The sequence below is a fragment of the Bradysia coprophila genome, unplaced genomic scaffold (genome assembly GCF_014529535.1).
Source record: "Bradysia coprophila strain Holo2 unplaced genomic scaffold, BU_Bcop_v1 contig_87, whole genome shotgun sequence".
NCBI classification, from domain to species: Eukaryota; Metazoa; Arthropoda; class Insecta; order Diptera; family Sciaridae; genus Bradysia; species Bradysia coprophila.
Genome location: NW_023504014.1, coordinates 2,097,292 through 2,116,174, shown reverse-complemented (window position 1 = coordinate 2,116,174; position 18,883 = coordinate 2,097,292). Strand labels below are relative to the sequence as shown.

Genomic DNA, 18,883 nt, shown 5'->3' with positions numbered 1-18,883 from the left:
TGGTAAGCGGGCGTGACGCAAGTCCACTACCAAAAATGTTTTAACAAAATTTTTTTGAGGACGGCGGAGCATATTTACAGCAACTTTTTGAATTCTATCCCTTAACTCTAACGACCCCCAAACTATCACACGTTACTGCAGCTTCGAAATTGGCCGAGATATTGAACTTCGAAATATTGATGTTTGTATGAAAATAAGCAAAATTTCGTATTTTCAGATAACTCAAATTGGCTTGTTAGTTAGTTAATTAGTTCCTATGAAAAAGGACGATTTCATAACTCCTAAACGTTTCTTACGATTTTCCTGAAATTTTGGTTTTAGGTTAATCTCGGGCCCTAGATCAAAAGAAGATTTTAAAAAATGGGGGTATACAAGCGTTTTTGGGAGCTAGGACTCCAGGAAGTTTCCATACAATGCCATATAACAGCGTGTTTTGTGTGTGTGTGGGTGTCAGAAGAAATATTTTTTTTTTCAGATAGTAATTATGAATTATGTTTGGTAAATGTTGGAAAAAGTGTTTTGATGGATTTGGGTTATTTTCGTCATGAATCATGTGTTCCAAGGTTGGTTCCCAAATTTTGGGATGAGAGATGATTCTTCTGGCACTTCCTAACTTCCATTCGATTTTTTGATGGTTTTGAGTTATTTTCGATATAAGTGAGGTGTTCCGAGGCTGGTTCCTAAATTTTGGGATGACAGATGATTCCTCTGGCACTTCCTAACTTCCATCGGATTTTTCGGTGGATTTGGGTTATTTTCGATATAATTGAGGTGTTCCAAGGTTGGTTCCTAAATTTTGGGATGAGATATGATTCCTCTGGCACTTCCTAGCTTCCATCGGATTTTTCGATGGATTTGAGTTATTTTCGATATAAGTGAGGTGTTCCGAGGCTGGTTCCTAAATTTTGGGATGAGATATGATTCCTCTGGCACTTCCTAGCTTCCATCGGATTTTTCGATGGATTTGGGTTATTTTCGATATAAGTGAGGTGTTCCGAGGCTGGTTCCTAAATTTTGGGATGAGATATGATTCCTCTGGCATTTCCTAGCTTCCATCGGATTTTTCGATGGATTTGGGTTATTTTCGATATAAGTGAGGTGTTCCAAGGTTGGTTCCTAAATTTTAGGATGAAAGATGATTCCTCTGGCATTTCCTAGCTTCCATCGGATTTTTCGATGGATTTGGGTTATTTTCGATATAAGTGAGGTGTTCCAAGGTTGGTTCCTAAATTTTAGGATGAGAGATGATTCCTCTGGCACTTCCAAACTTCCATCGGATTTTTCGATGGATTTGGGTTATTTTCGATATAAGTGAGGTGTTCCAAGGTTGGTTCCTAAATTTTGGTATGAAAGATGACTCCTCTGGCACTTCCAAACTTCCATCGGATTTTTTGTTGGATTTGATCTGTTGTCGACATGAGTTGCTTACAAAACTAGTTACCCTTACACCTAAACTTCGAAAAGAACTGATATCCGCCAAAAAAACCCTAAAGGGTGAAAGTGTGACGCAAGTCCTTGTTTAATTTAAGATAGAAAATTTAAGAAAAAAATTGCGTCACAAGTGGCAGATGTTGAGAAAAATAGTTCAAATAGAGAAAAATATGTCCTGAATCATCTGTCACTTGTGACGCAATTTTTTTCTAAAATTTTCTATCTTAAATTTTTTGGTTAAATTTTTTGTTGATTTATCAATTTATCAACTGTTAACGGGATTATTTGTCTTTTCCTTTTTAATTGTACCGTTTAGTCAAAGTAATTGCGAATGGGTAAATATACATCAAGCTCGACAATGGGTTTTGAAGAGTGTAATAAATCTCGTTTCTAGGTGAACGATGGAAGCAATCAGATTATAGAATTTGTTTTCATGGTGTGGCTGACATCAGCAATGATATCAGGTAAGATGACTAGAAATTTATAAACAAAAAAGAGTCTGTGAGGTGTTTACATATGTAACAATGTTTTTATACCTGTTAGCGCAATCAATACCAAGACAATGCAATGTTGATCAGGAATCCGATCAGCATTTTCTTGAAATCATAATCAAAGTGCTGTAGCATGTTCCACTGTTGTCATACATGGCGTTCAACACCATCAGTCAAGCAACACAAATCTGGCAGTTTATTCTTGGGGCAAGTGACCAACACATATCATATTTTAGCTTTCGATGATTTGATGTCTTATTCAATAGACCGACTACCGAGAATTCGACAGTCATCAACTATTCCAGATCTATTCTGTACCTGATTTGTATAATAACACTGATGATGATCACTGTATGCTATTGCTATTTAAGTGATTATCCGATTGTAGAAGGTCTAATGTTCCTGAGTGGTCTTCATATTATACGTACGAACCATTTCAAAGATCAGGATAAAAACAAAATAAAAATAAAAATAGGAACAAACAGAGTTTAAGCACTCTTCCCTTACCCAGGATTCACGTTAAATGAATGAATTGAGAAAAAGAAGGCTGTTTCGACCTCGAGAACTAGCGGCGGTCCAAAAGCCAGAGTGGACTGACTATCTTCAGTTGTTTCCGCTAGACTCTTACACAAGACAGCAGTAAAACTTTCAATTGAACAAGTGTTGAAAGTCAACTTAAAAAGGTTGCCATCTACAGATGGAAAATTCGGACAATGTGGAAAGCTACTTCGAAGGAAATAACACCAAATCGTAGCAAAAACAGACCAGTTCATTCACAGAGAAAATTTGTTGCCGCATTTGATGAGATTGTCTAAAATTTAAAAAAAGAAAAAGAAAATCGAATGGAAGCTTGGAATTTTAATTTTGAGCAAATTGTTTACGAATAATAAAACCGCTACCGACACGTTAAGCTGAAAAAGGATTACGGCTCAATTGACTTCATTCCCTTCCAATTTTTCGGTTACATCTGGTGGTGGTGATGGTTCTGTCTCTAAGTATTCCGTTTTCGGTTTTTGCGACTCATTCATGCGAATGTTCATTTTTTGGTTCTGATAGTCATACGATCCAAAGTAATATCCACAAATTGAGCAATGTAAATTCTCTTGAACCGGTGCAGGGAATAAAAATGGAAAGAAACAAAATGGCCAACACGTCATAATAAGGGCAGCTCCTACTGAACTGTGCGAAACCTTTTCCGAAATTGGAAGAGGACAGAATTATTCATTCGCCTGCACTTATTAGAATTACAAATTCATACATACTCTATCAGCGGATCTGCGTATTATGGGTCGTACAATTGCATCACACTTGGGACATAAAATTTTGTCTCTGCCAGGTTTCCAAGTCTCAACTGAGAATGAGATAATTTCAAATAAAAGTCGAATCGCGGTTACGATATCGAAAAGCATTTGTACCCGACGTTTTATAAAAGCGTCTCCTTTTGGTGTCGTTCTTAGACGATCTTCGTTTTTTCGACATTCCATTTTCTGTGTACTTTGGAACGACATTCCCATCCATATCATAAAGCAATTGATTCTCCTCCATCGTTTTCTTGAGAGATTTTCTGGTTTTTGGACGAGACGGTACGTCTGATTTGGGTTTTAACTAAGTAGAGATCGTAGTTTTATGACAAGCTTGTTCGATAGCAAGTCGTGAACGATAAACAAACCTCTTTGGGTAAATTGGCGATTTTGATGTCTGGATGTTTTAAATTAACATGATCTACTAAGGTACTGGTATCGTTCTGTTGACACTGAATTATTTCTTTACATAATAAGCACTCGACCTCTAGCAGTTTAGGTAAAGCCATCAGCGATCATTAGAACGCTGCAAAAAAAATATTCTGATATCATTGACGAAAATCCGATGACACTACAGTCATTGCTGCTGTGATAGATGGGATTTTATTTTACTGATACATAATGCAAGGTTCTGAAAGTTCTTTGAGAACCTTGTCTGTTCAGATTTTAAACGATTACCGTCGGGATTCGTACCAAATCGATGCTGCACATGCCCTACTCTATAATGCCAATGGTCAGTGCTATTTGGTAGGAATAGGGACTCATAAAGTGAAAGCCTCATGACGTTGAGTCACAACAACAAAAATTTAATTTCACATCATGTATGTACTACAAGGGTCGACTTAGAAAATTATACAGCACATCCGTACGAATAGTATACTTAAAACCAGAACGAACAAGCGATCCTTCATGATAAAGATCATGTTCAAACACCAAAATCATTCCGGTTTTCGGAATAACCGGCACTCTCATCACTTCATCATAATCCATAAATGTTGTCTCTCCACCATCAAATCCTTCGTTTAAGTAAATTTGCAACGTTATCAACGTTCTCGCCGTGTAATCTGGTCGCACATACGATGCATCGCAATGTGGCTTAAATTGTCCGCCAGCCGAATAACGTAGAAATCTTAACCGTTCATTGATTTCCAAAAAGCGTCGATTTTCAAATTTTTGCGGTAGAAAAGATTGGATGCGAGATTCTAGAATTCGAACGAATTCTTTGTCATCGATCATTACCCGATCACCGTCTCTGTATCCAGGAGCGGCAACTGCTTCATCACCATCGTGTATAAGAGCTGTTGTGTAGCCAGCTAGTTCGGATAGGGCTATTAGTTTCTTGCATTCTTCGGCGCTAAAAATATTCTCTAGCACGAAGGCTAGACTCGGATGGTTTCCGTGTACCGACGTTAAATCAATTTCCACTCGTCGGATACGAGTTAGGTCAAAGTCTTTGTCAAGTACTTGTGAAACATTCATTTCAACTGGCTCTGCCATAATGATTGGATCCCGTTAGTATGGAAAAGTCTGAAACTGAAAAGAAAGAAAAGAAATCTGCAAACGAACTATGTCTACAAAGCTACATGCTTATTATGCAAAATTCTCTAAAATATTCTTGTGCATCTTTTTGAATCTTTGAAAACATATAAGAAGAAAGAAGGAAGCCTCGTCCCGTACGCTTTTTATAAAGACAGCGACGAGACACTTGAAACTGATATACGACATCGAAAATGTATTTTCAAACAATATAACAGTAAGCTAACTAGAGACGAACGCGTTTTCACAAGATAGACGAGTGCGAATGAGTTAATTTCTTAAACAAATTTGACTTCGAGAGTATGACATAATAACATCGCGACTTCATCAGGAAAGCTGAAGAGATTTTATTGCGATGCAAAAATAACTTTAATTTTGTTTACATTCATATCATCGGCCGTTCCTCGGTACAGAGTCAAACTACCAACGTTTTTCTTTCTATAAATTGGTTGAGAAAACAGTGTATGCTGATTCATTCATAAAATAGTTATTTGTATGTTTTTGCTTTCACTAGGGTCGAAAGTTGCTTATTACACACTCGCGGAAAACAAGGAATATTAAGGTGGGTTTCAGAAGAATGTAATAGTACATTACTATGCAAGGGAAGTAAAGTGATATCTCGTATCCAGATGAGAAAAAGTATCCGAGGGCGGCAGCCCGAGGTACTTTTACTCATCGTGATACGAGATATCACTTTATTTCCCGTGTGTAGTACGACGTTTTACTATGCGAGTGATGTAAAGGTTATTGCATATACATGTAATAGCCTTATTACATGCACCAGCATAGTAAAATTCATTACAAAACTCAGGATAAAAAGTTGGAAAGTCTTGTCTCCGTGTGTTTATTAACCTCGGCTTCACCTCTGATCAACAAAAAGGTGAAAGAGTGGAGTTTTCGTGTGAATTTTGTTGGTCAGAGGCGAAGCCGATGTCAACAATCACACTAAAACGAGAATTTCAACTTTTTATCCTGAGTTATATAATGGATTTTATCCATCTAGCTAGAACGATGATCTCGAGCTAGATATATCTGTTCTCGACAGATAAAATATGGTATGCACCTGTTGCCAAGATTGTTATTTTGACGTGTAGGACATTATTGCCCACGTCTTCGGCTCTGGCAATAATGTCCTATACGTCAAAATAATCAAAATAACAATCTTGGCAACAGGTACATATATAACATGCTTTTGAGCTTAAGGACAATTTTCTTTTCATCCCTAGGGCGGCAATGAGCAACTTTCAACCCTTAAGAAAACAAAACAATGTTTCTCACGCCTTGAGTATATATACGTTTTGGAATTTTTCTTATCGCCTCACTTCGTTCGGGATACAACTCAGGAAATTGCTCAAAATATACTGTCCACCACAGCTGCGTAAATAACTATTATTTCCCTAATAACGGGATTAACGTTCAAAGTAATTGCGCTATCATATAACTGGAACATAACATGAATCTGACTGGAAACGCATAAAATGAATTAGAGAAATTACTCGTCGACTCAATTATGTCCTTTTCAACGTGCAACAATACTTTGGTGGACGTTCCGTGTTTGATGGGTGTTCCCGAAATCATTTCTAAATTTTTGTCACGAATTATTCGACGTTGCGACATCATTTACCATTTATTGCGAAATTCACTAAACCGTTGACTCATTCCTCGTTATTTCACAGTAATTTCACCGGCATTGCCAATTTACCGAAAGTATTTATCCAACAAATCGCTATTAAAGGATTTTTGCAAGAAAGCAGTCTACTCACCGATAAAATACAAGTATGATGGGGAGCTCAAAACTCGCTCATCAATGACTGACGAATAGAACTCCGTTGTTTTGTTTATGCGTGAATGGTAAACAATGTACTGTATCATATTATATGAACGATTGAATCCACTCTATGCGGCTGTTATATTCCATCTCACTCGAATTAATTGATGAAAAACGAAACAACTATCTATGGTCGCAGTCGGTGTACTCGGTATCTTTTCGTATTTTTTGCTTAATTAGAAATGCTGATAATGGTATTGAGGTCCAGTATTTACAAAGATAAATTACCGCGGATAATCGACGTGGATAAATCACTTTCGAAAAATGTATTTTTCGTATTTTTCATTGACTACCCATAACAGCATTCAATACCAATTAATTAGTTATTTACAGAACTCGAGATTAAAAGTTGAAAAGTCCACAGTTTTTGCGTGTGAATTCTGTTGATCAGAGGCGAAAACACACGAAAACTCTACTTTTAACTATTTATCCCGAGTTTTGTAATGGAATGCTGAAATTCGATGAAAAGAACGATTTTAGACCTGCAAGCATGTAATAGTATGTTATGTACCTGCCGGAAAATTTGCTTACTCACGAGAGGGAAGTTTGTGTCTAGAGCCGATTCGGTAGCACTTTTTCGGCGTTCGGACAAAATAACTTTCGGACAAAATAACCCCGGACAAAATAACTACGAAACACATATTTTAAAAACAAATTGTGAATAACACCCGCTAGCAGAATATATGGCGTAGGGTCAGTGTACCAATCACCGAATATCTATGAGTTGAGTAGTCAGAAACGAGTAATTCGTGTAAAGAACTGGAATTAGGCGCAGCCGGTGTGTTTGAAATTTCATTTCGTGAATTAATTGTGCAATGAACCAACATTGAAATTGAAAACATGTGCAACACGAAATTGCCAGGAGGTCACTTACCTTTTGCTAAATTTTCAATTTTACTCGCTGCTCTCGCTGATTAAACATTTCTCTTAAAACACTATCCCGCCCAACTAATAAGCTAGTCAAAATGTCTGCAGGACAAAAGTTCGATTCTTTTTGGGGGGGCAGAAACAGATCCCTCCCATACGACTATCACTGAACTTGCTCGTAGAATTTTTCGCTTTTCACACCAAAAAGACCTAATTCCGGGAATTATTCGTCTAGAAAACATCGAATGCTCAATGCACCTGACCAACAACGGTATTTGCGTTTACAACCCGTTCGTTCCTTGAAAAGATCAAGCGTTTCATTCGATTGTTGTAACTGGAAAAAAGAGAGAAAACGGAAACGGTTAGTCGACCATTCGTACACACAATGGGAAAATGGGCAATCATTTTGGTGGATTCAGAAGTGAGATTATGTTTGTTTTCATTGTAAAATCAAAGAGATTCCTACAAAATTGTTATCATCACATTAGGAGTCCACTATAACGATTTCTGCTTGACGTGTCATCAACTTACCTCAAAATTATACACCCAGTTCTCCGCCCATTGTAGTATGGTGTTCGAAGTGTTGTAACGCGTTGCAGGAAGAGGCCAACGTTTGCATTTACATTTTGTTTTCTTCCAACTCCAGTTCGTGAAATTCTAATCCGAATGAGACGTTCGAATAACTCGAGAGTTTTATTGCTGAATGCAAGAAGTGTGCGGCTCTCGTTTCGCTAATTGTCGATGAAGGTAGCGACATCTAACAGTACTTAATTCAAATATCTCCTGAGACCTACAAGCCTAATGACCTTGATGGATCCTTGATCGAATCAAGTCTGAACAATTAAGGTTGTCTTATTAGGATCCGTCCATTAAGTATGGACTCGTTGAGGGAAGTGTGACAGTGTGGAGCATTCGCATGCAAAATCATTTACGGAAAGGAAAAGGTCGAAGAATCGATCATACACCCGCTCGTCCCCTCAATTAACTACGTTCTAATCATATGCGAGTTTGGAATATTTCTGGAATGGTTCGCCAATGTAAAACTAGATTTCATATTTTGAATCGTAGAGAGCATCAGTCTATCTTCGTCTCTACTGGCACATCAAGAAACAAATTCAAAATCGACAATTTCAAGGTGAACTGAACTGTGGAAGAAAGGTGGACAACTGACTGTTTGTTGGTTGCGATAACATCTGAAATAGAAGAGAAAGAAATTGATAAGAATCGGTTGCCTCCCTCAGTATAACACGCAAATGGCAGTGTTCAATCAAATCAGAGCGATTTTTGTTTTCATTTTATAAAATCAAAGAGATTCCTACAAAATTGTTATCATCATAAATACGAAAGTCGAGAACGATCAGACATAATTAAATACAAAAGAAACTCACCACAAAGATGCTACAGCAACGCCGACTTCAGTTCCCCAATACAGCTAAAATTTTTACTCGAAAGAGGCGGTTCGATTTCTCTTCAATTTGTTTTATTTGAAAATCATGAAACAAAAACGCGAATGTCCACGACCGTAATTCACATAGAAAAATTGAAAAGATTTTCCAATGCTCCCAACAGCTGACCACGCGCGTTTATATGATACCGATTTTGTTAGCAATATCAAGTGCATCGTAATCTCTAGCCAATCGGACGTATGCTTTCTTCTGGCCATCGGGTCTGTTTGTTAGGAAAAAAAGAAGATTTTTTTGGTGAGAAAGAATGTTAAAGTCCAAGGGAATGGCATAAGCATCGTACCTGATCAACAGATTCACTTTAGCTACTTTGATGTCGTACAATTTGCGGACAGCAGCACGTACGTGATTTTTGTTTGCACGTAAATGTGTTAAGAATACTAAAGTATTGTTGTCTTCGATCTTCTTCATGGCCGCTTCCGTTGTCAATGGATATTTGATGATGTTGTAAGCGTCCATGCTGTGAATGAAAAAAAGCAGGAAATTTTGGTTCAAGATGTTTGGTTAACCAGCGGTCGATTTGACTCGGTAAAGTTGTAAATTTGTTGTCAATAATAAGTCGCCTTCGCTCAAATCAACACATTGCAGGAAGGACGTGCCAATGTTTTGACAATTTTTTGTTGGAGAATGCGGTAAGCGAAAACCGATGGACAAACAGTTTCTCTATTAAATTCTCCCCACCCGATTCAACGGAACTACTTGGTTGTTCGGTTGAAAACTCGATTGAAAAATCACACAAAAAAACTCACCGATTTCTGGTTGGAACCGATTTGCGTGGATACTTCGGCTGACGGGGTAGCGACAGGGTCTTTGGTCGACGGAATGTGACCGAAGTGCGTACCTTGCGTGTACGTGTACCGAATGGTCCCTTGATTACCTAAGTATTGAAGCAAAACGGAGAGATTTTAGAATAAAAATTCAGATTCATTGCGGCCAATCGATCACTTTACCTTTGTTTGCACTTTCTTTGCCTTGATGATTGCAACAGCCTTGGCTTTAGCAGTTCCCTTTTGCAATTTACCAGCACCTGGTTTGGCCGATTTCTTTCCAGCGAATGCTTTCACTTTCAAGGAGGCCTTAGCTCCGGGTTTTGGTTTGCCAGCAACTTTCTTGGCAGCTGGTTTCTTGGCCTTGGACGCATCCTTGGGCTTGGGCTTAGCAGCAGTTCCAGCTACTTTCTTTGCAACGGCCTTCTTTTCGCCAGTCTTTTTAGCATCGGCTGGTTTCTTGGCAGCAGCAGGTTTTTTGTCACCAGTTGCTGGTTTCTTGGCTCCAGCTGTAGCTGGCTTCTTTGCTGCTGGTTTCTTGTCATCAGTTGCTGGTCGTTTTGGAGCAGCTTTGGCAGCGGCTGCTGGTTTCTTATCAGCTGGCTTTTTGTCAGTTGCTGGTTTCTTTTCGGCTGGTTTAGCTGCTGCTGGTTTCTTTTCAGCAGCAGGCTTTTTAGCCTTATCACCTGATGGACCAGCAGCGGCTGAAGTTGCTGGTTTCTTCTCTTTTTTTTCGGCTGGCTTGGCAGCTAATAAAAGAAAATTAGAAAATTGTCAAAAATCGCACTTCCACCGCAAAATATAAAGAAATCGTTGGCTGAATGGCTGAATCACTTCGCACACCGAAGTAAAATTTCAAAATGAACTTGCGTGACCGAAAACCAAATACGATAAACAAAACACGTCAGGAATTTGAGGTTATGTTGATCGTCATTGAGTAGGATCATAAAGCATTTTTATGTGGAAGCAATCGGAAACGTGAACAATTTGCGGCACAGCCATGGAACATGATAAATGAACACAAATAAATTACAAAATCGTCGGTTTAGTGGTTAGTCCGTCGACCACAAGTGACACACGACCGCGTGGCTCTGGTAAATTTTGTCAACACATTTTTCACATCATTCTTCTGGTATTTTCACAAAACTCCAACGCTAATACGTATATTGCCATCCAATAAAATCATTGCCAGTGATTTCAGTCAACAATTTCTATTTTAACAGCAGTAAAACTGCGAAATTCTCTTACCGGGCTTATCTGTTGGCTTTTTTGGTGCCATTTTAGTGGAAAAGAAAAATGTGAAAGAGAATGATTGATAGTTGGATGTATGCTCATGGGGTGGCGTAATTGTTCGATGAAAATATTTATTCTTTTGACGAAAGTCGATTTCGATTTCGATCAGTAGTAGATACCCAGTCGTTTTTTCTGTTTGACAGTTGGCAGACTTTTTTGAATGTTTTAAAGTGAATCCATTTGTCATGAAATCTGATAAGGCGCAGATAAAAGAGTCGCTTGCAGACTTTTTGGTTTACAAATTGTCCATTTTGTTAACTGAAAGCATAGAGATAAAGTATGTGTAGGCATTCCGAGCAAAATTCAATTAAAAAGCACCTCAAATACACTACAGACATAAATGTCAATGTCATCCAGTGACACTTGTTGTGTGAAATATTTATTTCAATTTAAAGGTGCCTCACAGTCATCCATTTTCATTCCATTTTGCCTCCTTGTACGTGACAGTTGTCATTTCAAACAATATGCTCTATTGTATGAAATGTCAGCTGTCATGTACTTGGAGGCAAAACGAAATGAAAACGGATGACTGTGAATTCAGACAAAGAGGTTCTGAGCATAAATGAGAAATTGTAGCTTGGTTCCAAGTTCCATCTGTGTATTTCGAGCTGTAAAACTTTGCGCTGGTATTTTCAAATTATTGAAATGCTTCGAAAATACTATACCAATTCTGACTTAAAATCATTCAATTCTCGCACAAATCTAATATTGATGGTTCCCTTGACTGAAAGTCATGGGTCTTATGGACGATAAACACTCTAAAATGTTTGTCACAAAATGTTAAATATATGAAAATGTTTGTCACACTTTCATTCTTTGATAACACGATATAATAACTCGAGTAATTCCTAACGGATTTCTAAAAACATTTTTTTTATGAGGGCTGAAATTCCTGAGGTTGGGTTCGTTGAGGAAATGTATCGGAGTATTAACCTAGATATTATTCCTAAAACAATTTTTTGAGTGATTTAGCAGTAGTTTTTAATATAAAAAAACAAGTGTGACCTTTGCGGCCAGATCCAAGCGAGTGCCGTAATCTTTCAATTTCATTTTTGTTCAAGCCATAAGCAAGAAATCTTTTCACCGCCTTCAAGACTTCAGACACTAGTATTTACGATCGTTTGAAAATGTAAGACATAGTTTGCTTTGTTTATTCTGAAAACTTGTTCCATCGTACGGTAAAAACAATTTTTGACAAGCCGAAAACGAACGACAGCATCCACAGGGCCATAACCTCAACGCTTTTGCGAACAATTTGTCAAAACTAATTTTTTGGTCATGATGGCTATATGGATGACGCTTTGACAGCTCAAATAACCTTGGAACAGACGAACAGACCTATAGGTAAATGATATTTGGAAACTAGAGCTCAAATGTAATAGATTTTCGCAAATTTCTATTACATTTCGTCATAGAATTATTAATGTCAGAGATCTATATTTTGTGAACAAACTTCAATGTAATGACGTTTCATGGAAATTTACCAGCGTGAAGTTATTTCATCTAAAAAGAGAGCGCAAATAATGAAGAACTGATAAAATTGTGGCGCCTCTACAGGCCGACGTTGTATCCGTTCTTTATGTTCTTATTTAAAATTGAATTGAGCGTTCAAAGTACATACTCAATACTCATACATATGACGATAGAAAAGTTGAAGGGATAACACGACTAACAGTACGGAGACATACATTTTTTTAAATTTATTTTTGATGCAAAAGTGCAGCTATTTAGTGAAACGACTGAATGACAAGAGTAAATGCAAGCACTTTGAACTCTCATTACAATTTTTCATAAAACAAAAAGCCTTCTCTTACAAAACTTTGTTCAGTTCTCTGCGCACAATCTACATTTAGTTCATATTTCCACTCAACTTCTTTCATTACATATCCTCTTCAATTTCTCGTAATACTTTCTATGATACACCATGCACAAAGGACGATCAGTTGTTTTTCTTACCTTATTCGATTCAGAACTCGTAGGATATTGGTTTCAGCGTTTGATACGGGCGTGTGTGTGCTTCCATACATATGGACAAAAAGTAAATATAAAGCGGAATGTCGATGGATCTCACTTGATAATTATGTTCAATCGAAACTAATGACTGGTGGAAGTATTTGTTTATTAATTTCTTGACGTCGTCTTAATGAAAACATTTGCCATCCGAATCCAACATTGCAAATCATTTCAACTAACATGCCGAATCTGTAAATCATTAGTGAATCTGATTTATATTTCCTCTGATAAAGAAACGGAAGCAAAAAAAAAAGATGCGAGAATATCCAGCCGTGCCAAACGTTTTTCGGATCAATTCATCATCAAGCATTTTGTTAGACGATAAGCACAAATTTTCCAAAAATAGTGAACATGAACATTTGACTATGAATGGTGATGTGAATTATCGACATCGTAACAATAGTCGTTTATCTGATGGACCCAACGGTACCGCGTGTGCCTTTATTAATGTTGATGGTGTGGGCGGAAACGGAAATTTCGCTTTGAATCTGGCCGGAGACGATAGATTTCTGTCGCCTATCATAAAATCGACTAATGACAATGCGCAACAATCGCAGAAAAAGAATAATTATGCGTTATGGATAGTAACACCTGTGGCTGCAAGGTAAATAAATTAGTTGTGGTCGAATAAAAATTTATATTTGAAATATGTGGAAGTTTACTGCAAGTGCAGATTCTTTTAGAATTTATTTTGCTTCGAATCGTTTAAATATTTGTACAGTGATTAAAAGAGAGAGGCGACGTTTCCACACGATCACTGTCGTCAGGAACGATATTATCGTTTGCTAAACGATATTATCGTTGTTTTATGAACGACACCAATAATATCGTCCTGGATGAAAATATATGATGGACGATATCATCGGTATTATCATTTTCTGTACGATTTTATTGTTCTTTTGGACGTTTCCAAAAGTAATCCCTGGTACAATCTTGTTCCATAAAATGTTTTATATACAATTTAAAAAGTGCTTTTCGATGAATAGTATTGACTGAATGTACATTTCAGTACACTGCACACATTCTCCTTAATATCATAAAAATGATTGTTCGGATATATCTCACCATTGTGCATTTTGTACAATACAAAATATTACTAGAAAATGGAATTTAAACAGAAATGATTGTTATATGTCCTGCGAAGTGAAAGTAGCTTCAGTAATTCGAGGCCGTGTATGGGTTCGTTGGAAAGCTGAAATCGAATACTCCTGTGGCAAATATTAATTTCAATAAATTTGATGATAAACGCCCGAAAATATGACATCTCGAAAATTTCTCAGAATGGTTGAGCCTCTGTGAACTTTGACGATGGCTGTGACCTCACTAATGCAATTATTTGATTAAATTATTATTTATTATCAATGTGGAGGACCTCAGCTTTACAGCGATACAAATATGTATGTAATAATGACAAGTTCTAAGTAATATGGTCGTTTATATGGTAAAATACATGTTAAAAAAGGCATCAGAACAGTCGGAGCGTTTGCTGCGACTTAGCCCCGTACAACCCGTAATCCTATTTCGTCCGCAACCATAATACGTCCGTAGCCCTAATAAGCCCGGAACCCTAATACGTCTACAGCCCTCTAATGCGTCTGTTACCAAAATGCAAGTCAAGTTGAGAATGGTCAAATTTACTGAAAGTTTTCATTTTTAAAATTGCGCATAGCGCAATTACGAAAGCCCGTACGAAGTACCTTTCAAATAAAACCAACAATTTACGACATTATTTTAGAAACCCAAAATTTTTTGCCAACTTTCCATTGGGTATTCAATTACCTCTCAAATGAAACAAAAACTAGCAAAATCGGTTGAGATTTACTCGATTTATGTGCAAAAAACACTTAGGGCCGAGTAGCGGCCTTAGTCCAAGGGCCCTAATTTGAAACTTTTTTCGCCACGTTCTTTTCGGTATTCAATTACCTTCCATAAAAAGCAGCAAAATCTAGCAAAATCGGATGAGATTTACTCGATTTATGTTCAAAAAACACTTATGGCCGAATAACGACCTTTGAGCCCTCCCAAGAAGCCCACGTTGCATCTTACCCAAAAACAATGTTCAGCAACTTTGTTCTACTCGTCAATACCTTTCATTTGATATATCACAAGCAGCTATTGCGTGCGTATTTCGGTAGATATCGTCGAAAGACTGAAAAACACCTATAGGGCCCTAGCTCTGGAGGGGCCGACCCTACCATGCCCATTTTCGAAATTGACCTTACTTTTGTCGATACCAATCGGGGAAAAAAGAATTTTGAAAAAAGGTTGTGATTTACTCAAGCTAGAGGGGTCACGGACGGACGGACGGACATTTTTTTATTGCGGATTCGTCATCTATGAACATAACCAAATGCTTTGCCCTTACTGTCTGCTTCCAATTCGACGTGTTACAAACGGCATATTAATCTTATAAGCCCCCAGTACTTCGTACGGGGATAAAAATTGAAGTACTAGATTTGAAATCAATCTATAAAAATACTTTGATCGATTGAAGTAATAGACCAGATAATACTATACTGGTCATATCCTTACCGTCTTTAATAGGTTAAGTGCGTATTTTCGAAGTTACTAAAGATTCGATTGTGATGACAGCACTGAATAAGCGTTCCGTAATTTATAAACATTTATAAACATTTAGACAAAGATATTCTTGGTTATTTTCGTTAGATTTCATTCAATCAGTTTGGTATTAGCCTTATTCGTTATACGCTTAAAGTTGTATGGTTGTTAAGGTTGAATTCCAATCACGACAGCTCAAATTTAGGAATAATGGTTTTTAAAACAGATAAAGGAATTTCACAAAAATTCCCGAAATTTCTCAATGCTTCACAAAATTTTCTTACAATATTTTATGCTCGGAAAATTGTTCTCACGCATCTTTAATCAAATTGTCCAAATATCAACTAACATTTTACCTGAACATAGACGTCTTGTAAAAGAAACAGCCCGAAAAAATAAAATCTATCTTAATTGCCGATAGTATTCCACACAATATTACAGCCAATATTGGACTCGGTTTCATTTATTTTCTTTGTTTCATCCGGTATTATTCCACACCGTCGACACCTTTTTGTACATAGAAAACCCATTCAGAACACTCATTAGACACTTGTTGGATAAAGTGACTGTGTAGTATAAATAGTGTTGTATATTGTAAGGCTCGCTGTGCGAATGTGGGAAGTAAACACAAGTGCATAAAAGTACGGGAAGTATATTAATTAATATATTATAGAAGTCTACCGCGTGTCTGTGAGATGGTATACTAGAACGTGAAAATTGAAAATAAATAACAAATTCACAAAGACGTAGATATAGATTTTATTTCAATCTTTTCCCAGAGAATGAAAACATCTTAACATTCAAAATGTCAGAATGCATTAAAAAAATTTTGGTTTCTAATTTCACACAATTTTTCGTTTCATCTATATCGGTTGTCCATTGATCCTAATTCAAGTTAGGAGGAGGAGGAGAAGGAATCGGTCCCCTCATTTGTATCGCAACCTGGACTATGTAATTTGTTGAATTGTTGCATGAATAACTTTTCGGATAAAGAAGAAAATTCGTTTCAACAATCTAGTTTTCTTTTATTACCCCGTTAGTGAAGGACCGTGACGCAAGTCCGTTCACATTAAAAAATTTGTAGAAAAAAAATTCCGCAAGACTGAGGAACATGTATACACAAATAGTTTGACTTTCCACCCTCTGCTCCTACTAGTCCCCAGTTATTTTATTCGCAATCTGGGCGTCCATACGATTATTCGCAATCTGGGCGTCCATACGAGTATTCGCAATCTGGGCGTCCATACGAGTTCAACGAGCTATCAAACGCCACACAAGGCTAAGATTTGGCCGAGACATTAAATTTCAAAATTGGAAATTTGTATGAAGAAATGGAAAATATGGCAGATAGAAATTTTGTTTAAAAGACAAAGTTATAGAGTTTCACATCCTTGTTGACAAGTGTCTCATTGTCTTCCTAAAAGGTCGTTTATTTGGGAGCTATGAGCGTTTTCAGTGTGAACTATATAACCAAAAATGCCACTTTTTGACGCAATTTTTTTTGTCATAATTTTCTTCCTAAAATTTTTCGGATTAAATTTTTGTTGATAAAACTTTCGCGTACTTTCCTCATCAGCTGCCATTTTTAACGCATATCTTTTTGCGTGTTGAAACTGTAAGCGTCACCTATACCAATATCAGTTCTTTTGTAAGTGGATAACAGGACTTGCGTCACACTTCCACTGTAAGTGGTTTTGGGCGATTAACATTCTTGCAACGAAGTTGACGACAGTTCAAGTTCAAAATGACTGAAGAGTAACTAGTTAAATAGTAAATAAATGACTTTCTGCAAACGTTTTCAGTAATTTTATTAAGTCAAACTTTCGCTTCTAGGCTGGACAATTATTAGGTGGAAATGAGCAACCCGTTTGATCTACTGCCTTCAATTCATTAAGGGTTGATAGTCCGAGAAGTCCTAATACATTATTTAAAAGTAAATAAAGGCTAAGTGGTAGTGGTAGTGATTTTTCACGGCACAGAATATAAAACGCAGTATAGCCACCCGAATGACATACGACAGTTATCAAGCATTGCGAGCTACCATTTCCTATTGAAGCCAATAATTTCATGGATCCATTCAACGTACCAGATAAAGGTATAGCACAACCGGTTGTACTATAACCAGGTGCAGGACCGATGGAATAGCTGAGTTCAGTCGAACGAAAGTCGAAACCATCAAGCTTCAAGCAACAATTGGGTGATTCGACATAGCCAGTTGTAATACTGTTGACGTCGATTGTATATTTGATTCTCTCACATTTGATAACGGCTCCGGAAGTGTATACAATTAAGAAAGTTCCATTTAGATTCTAAAAAGAGAAAAATTTGTAGCGCTTTGTGGAAACATCGCATTTAATAACATTACCTCCTGCAAACCATTGAGGCTTGTATAAGTTGAAAAATTTGGACACTCCGTTTGACCGTATACTACGCTAGTTGCTATTAGAATCAACAATACCAGTAACATAGCCAATCAGACCTTTTCAGAACCGTTTAATTTGATAATTAAAATTTGTCTGCAAGGTTATTAGTCAAAGGCACAGACATTAAAAACGGAATGACTTCAATAAATTGAACACCCGACTTTTAGTGAGTCTCTTCATCATTTTCCTGAGAAACACCTGTGACAACATCTCATTTTATGTTAATATGTTATATGTTAATTTATCTACGCACGTCGAAACATTTTTAACGAAGTGACTATTCACAGGTGGCTGTGAATAGTCATAGTATTTTTAGGATACCATTCGCAGACGCGTAAGCAAATGAATGTTACTTGTAAAAATTGTTTCGAAAAAACGTAGCATCACGTGAACTAGGCATGTTCGATAAATAATTCATTCGATTGATAAAATATCGATTATTTCCCTGGAATCGATTATCGATATTTTCAGAAAATCAATATCAATCGAATGTTTTATCGATAATCGATAAATATCGACTGAAAATCGATAAATATCGCCTGATATTCGGTACATAACGACTGATAATCGGCAAATATAGACTGATAATTCGATTTTCAGTGGATATTTGTTGATTATCAGTCGATATTTATCGATTATCGATAAAACATTCGATTGATATAGTATCGATTATTTGAAAATTTTATCATCGATTGATGATATTTTTCAGTGAACATGCCTGTAAACAAATGAATTGTCATACCTAGGACCCAAACGGAGCGACTTCGTCGCACTTTTTCTTCGTCCCATATGAAAAATACTATTCGTACCACGGACTAAAAGTCTTTTCTGTGATTTTTTAGAATCATAATTCGACGTATTTCGTCACTGCACGTACGATCGAAAAGTGATTGCTAAGAAAAGCTGAAATT

At 37.0% G+C, this 18,883-nt stretch overlaps 3 protein-coding genes and 1 long non-coding RNA gene across 4 annotated transcripts; all 4 read right to left on the bottom strand.

Annotated features, from left to right (window-relative positions):
- Window positions 1-2,766: 2,766 nt before the first annotated feature.
- On the bottom strand, window positions 2,767-3,864 carry LOC119084701. Its single transcript, XM_037194778.1, has 4 exons — window positions 3,592-3,864; window positions 3,338-3,527; window positions 3,185-3,273; window positions 2,767-3,112 (listed from the first exon to the last, which is right to left on the bottom strand). Exons 1-4 carry the CDS (start codon window positions 3,730-3,732, stop codon window positions 2,852-2,854), a joined length of 681 nt encoding a protein of 226 aa, XP_037050673.1. The 5' UTR covers window positions 3,733-3,864; the 3' UTR covers window positions 2,767-2,851.
- A 133-nt stretch (window positions 3,865-3,997) lies between these two features.
- LOC119084663 (probable prolyl 4-hydroxylase 3) lies at window positions 3,998-6,644 on the bottom strand. The gene is made up of 2 exons (XM_037194740.1): window positions 6,523-6,644; window positions 3,998-4,750 (listed from the first exon to the last, which is right to left on the bottom strand). Exon 2 carries the CDS (start codon window positions 4,718-4,720, stop codon window positions 4,052-4,054), a length of 669 nt encoding a protein of 222 aa, XP_037050635.1. The 5' UTR covers window positions 4,721-4,750; window positions 6,523-6,644; the 3' UTR covers window positions 3,998-4,051.
- Window positions 6,645-8,912: 2,268 nt separating this feature from the next.
- On the bottom strand, window positions 8,913-11,089 carry LOC119084690 (histone H1E). Its single transcript, XM_037194770.1, has 5 exons — window positions 10,933-11,089; window positions 9,868-10,433; window positions 9,667-9,794; window positions 9,201-9,377; window positions 8,913-9,122 (listed from the first exon to the last, which is right to left on the bottom strand). The coding sequence occupies exons 1-5, from the start codon at window positions 10,961-10,963 to the stop codon at window positions 9,038-9,040; spliced, it is 987 nt and encodes a 328-aa protein (XP_037050665.1). The 5' UTR covers window positions 10,964-11,089; the 3' UTR covers window positions 8,913-9,037.
- A 6,430-nt stretch (window positions 11,090-17,519) lies between these two features.
- On the bottom strand, window positions 17,520-18,100 carry LOC119084689. The gene is made up of 2 exons (XR_005089116.1): window positions 17,915-18,100; window positions 17,520-17,858 (listed from the first exon to the last, which is right to left on the bottom strand). It is a non-coding gene; the product is annotated as an uncharacterized LOC119084689 (long non-coding RNA).
- Window positions 18,101-18,883: the final 783 nt, after the last annotated feature.

Bases quoted from the DNA above. Each gene is read 5' to 3' on its own strand.
- LOC119084701 (XM_037194778.1), bottom strand. From the start codon at position 3,732: ATGGCTTTACCTAAACTGCTAGAGGTCGAGTGCTTATTATGTAAAGAA. The intron at 3,528-3,591 runs GTTTGTTTATCG...ATCTCTACTTAG, and splicing joins TCGCCAATTTACCCAAAGAG to TTAAAACCCAAATCAGACGT. The intron at 3,113-3,184 runs GTATGTATGAAT...ATTTCGGAAAAG, and splicing joins TACGCAGATCCGCTGATAGA to GTTTCGCACAGTTCAGTAGG.
- LOC119084663 (XM_037194740.1), bottom strand. From the start codon at position 4,720: ATGGCAGAGCCAGTTGAAATGAATGTTTCACAAGTACTTGACAAAGAC.
- LOC119084690 (XM_037194770.1), bottom strand. From the start codon at position 10,963: ATGGCACCAAAAAAGCCAACAGATAAGCCCG. The intron at 9,378-9,666 runs GTGAGTTTTTTT...TTTCATTCACAG, and splicing joins TCGGTTCCAACCAGAAATCG to CATGGACGCTTACAACATCA. The intron at 9,123-9,200 runs GTACGATGCTTA...CCTAACAAACAG, and splicing joins AAAGTGAATCTGTTGATCAG to ACCCGATGGCCAGAAGAAAG.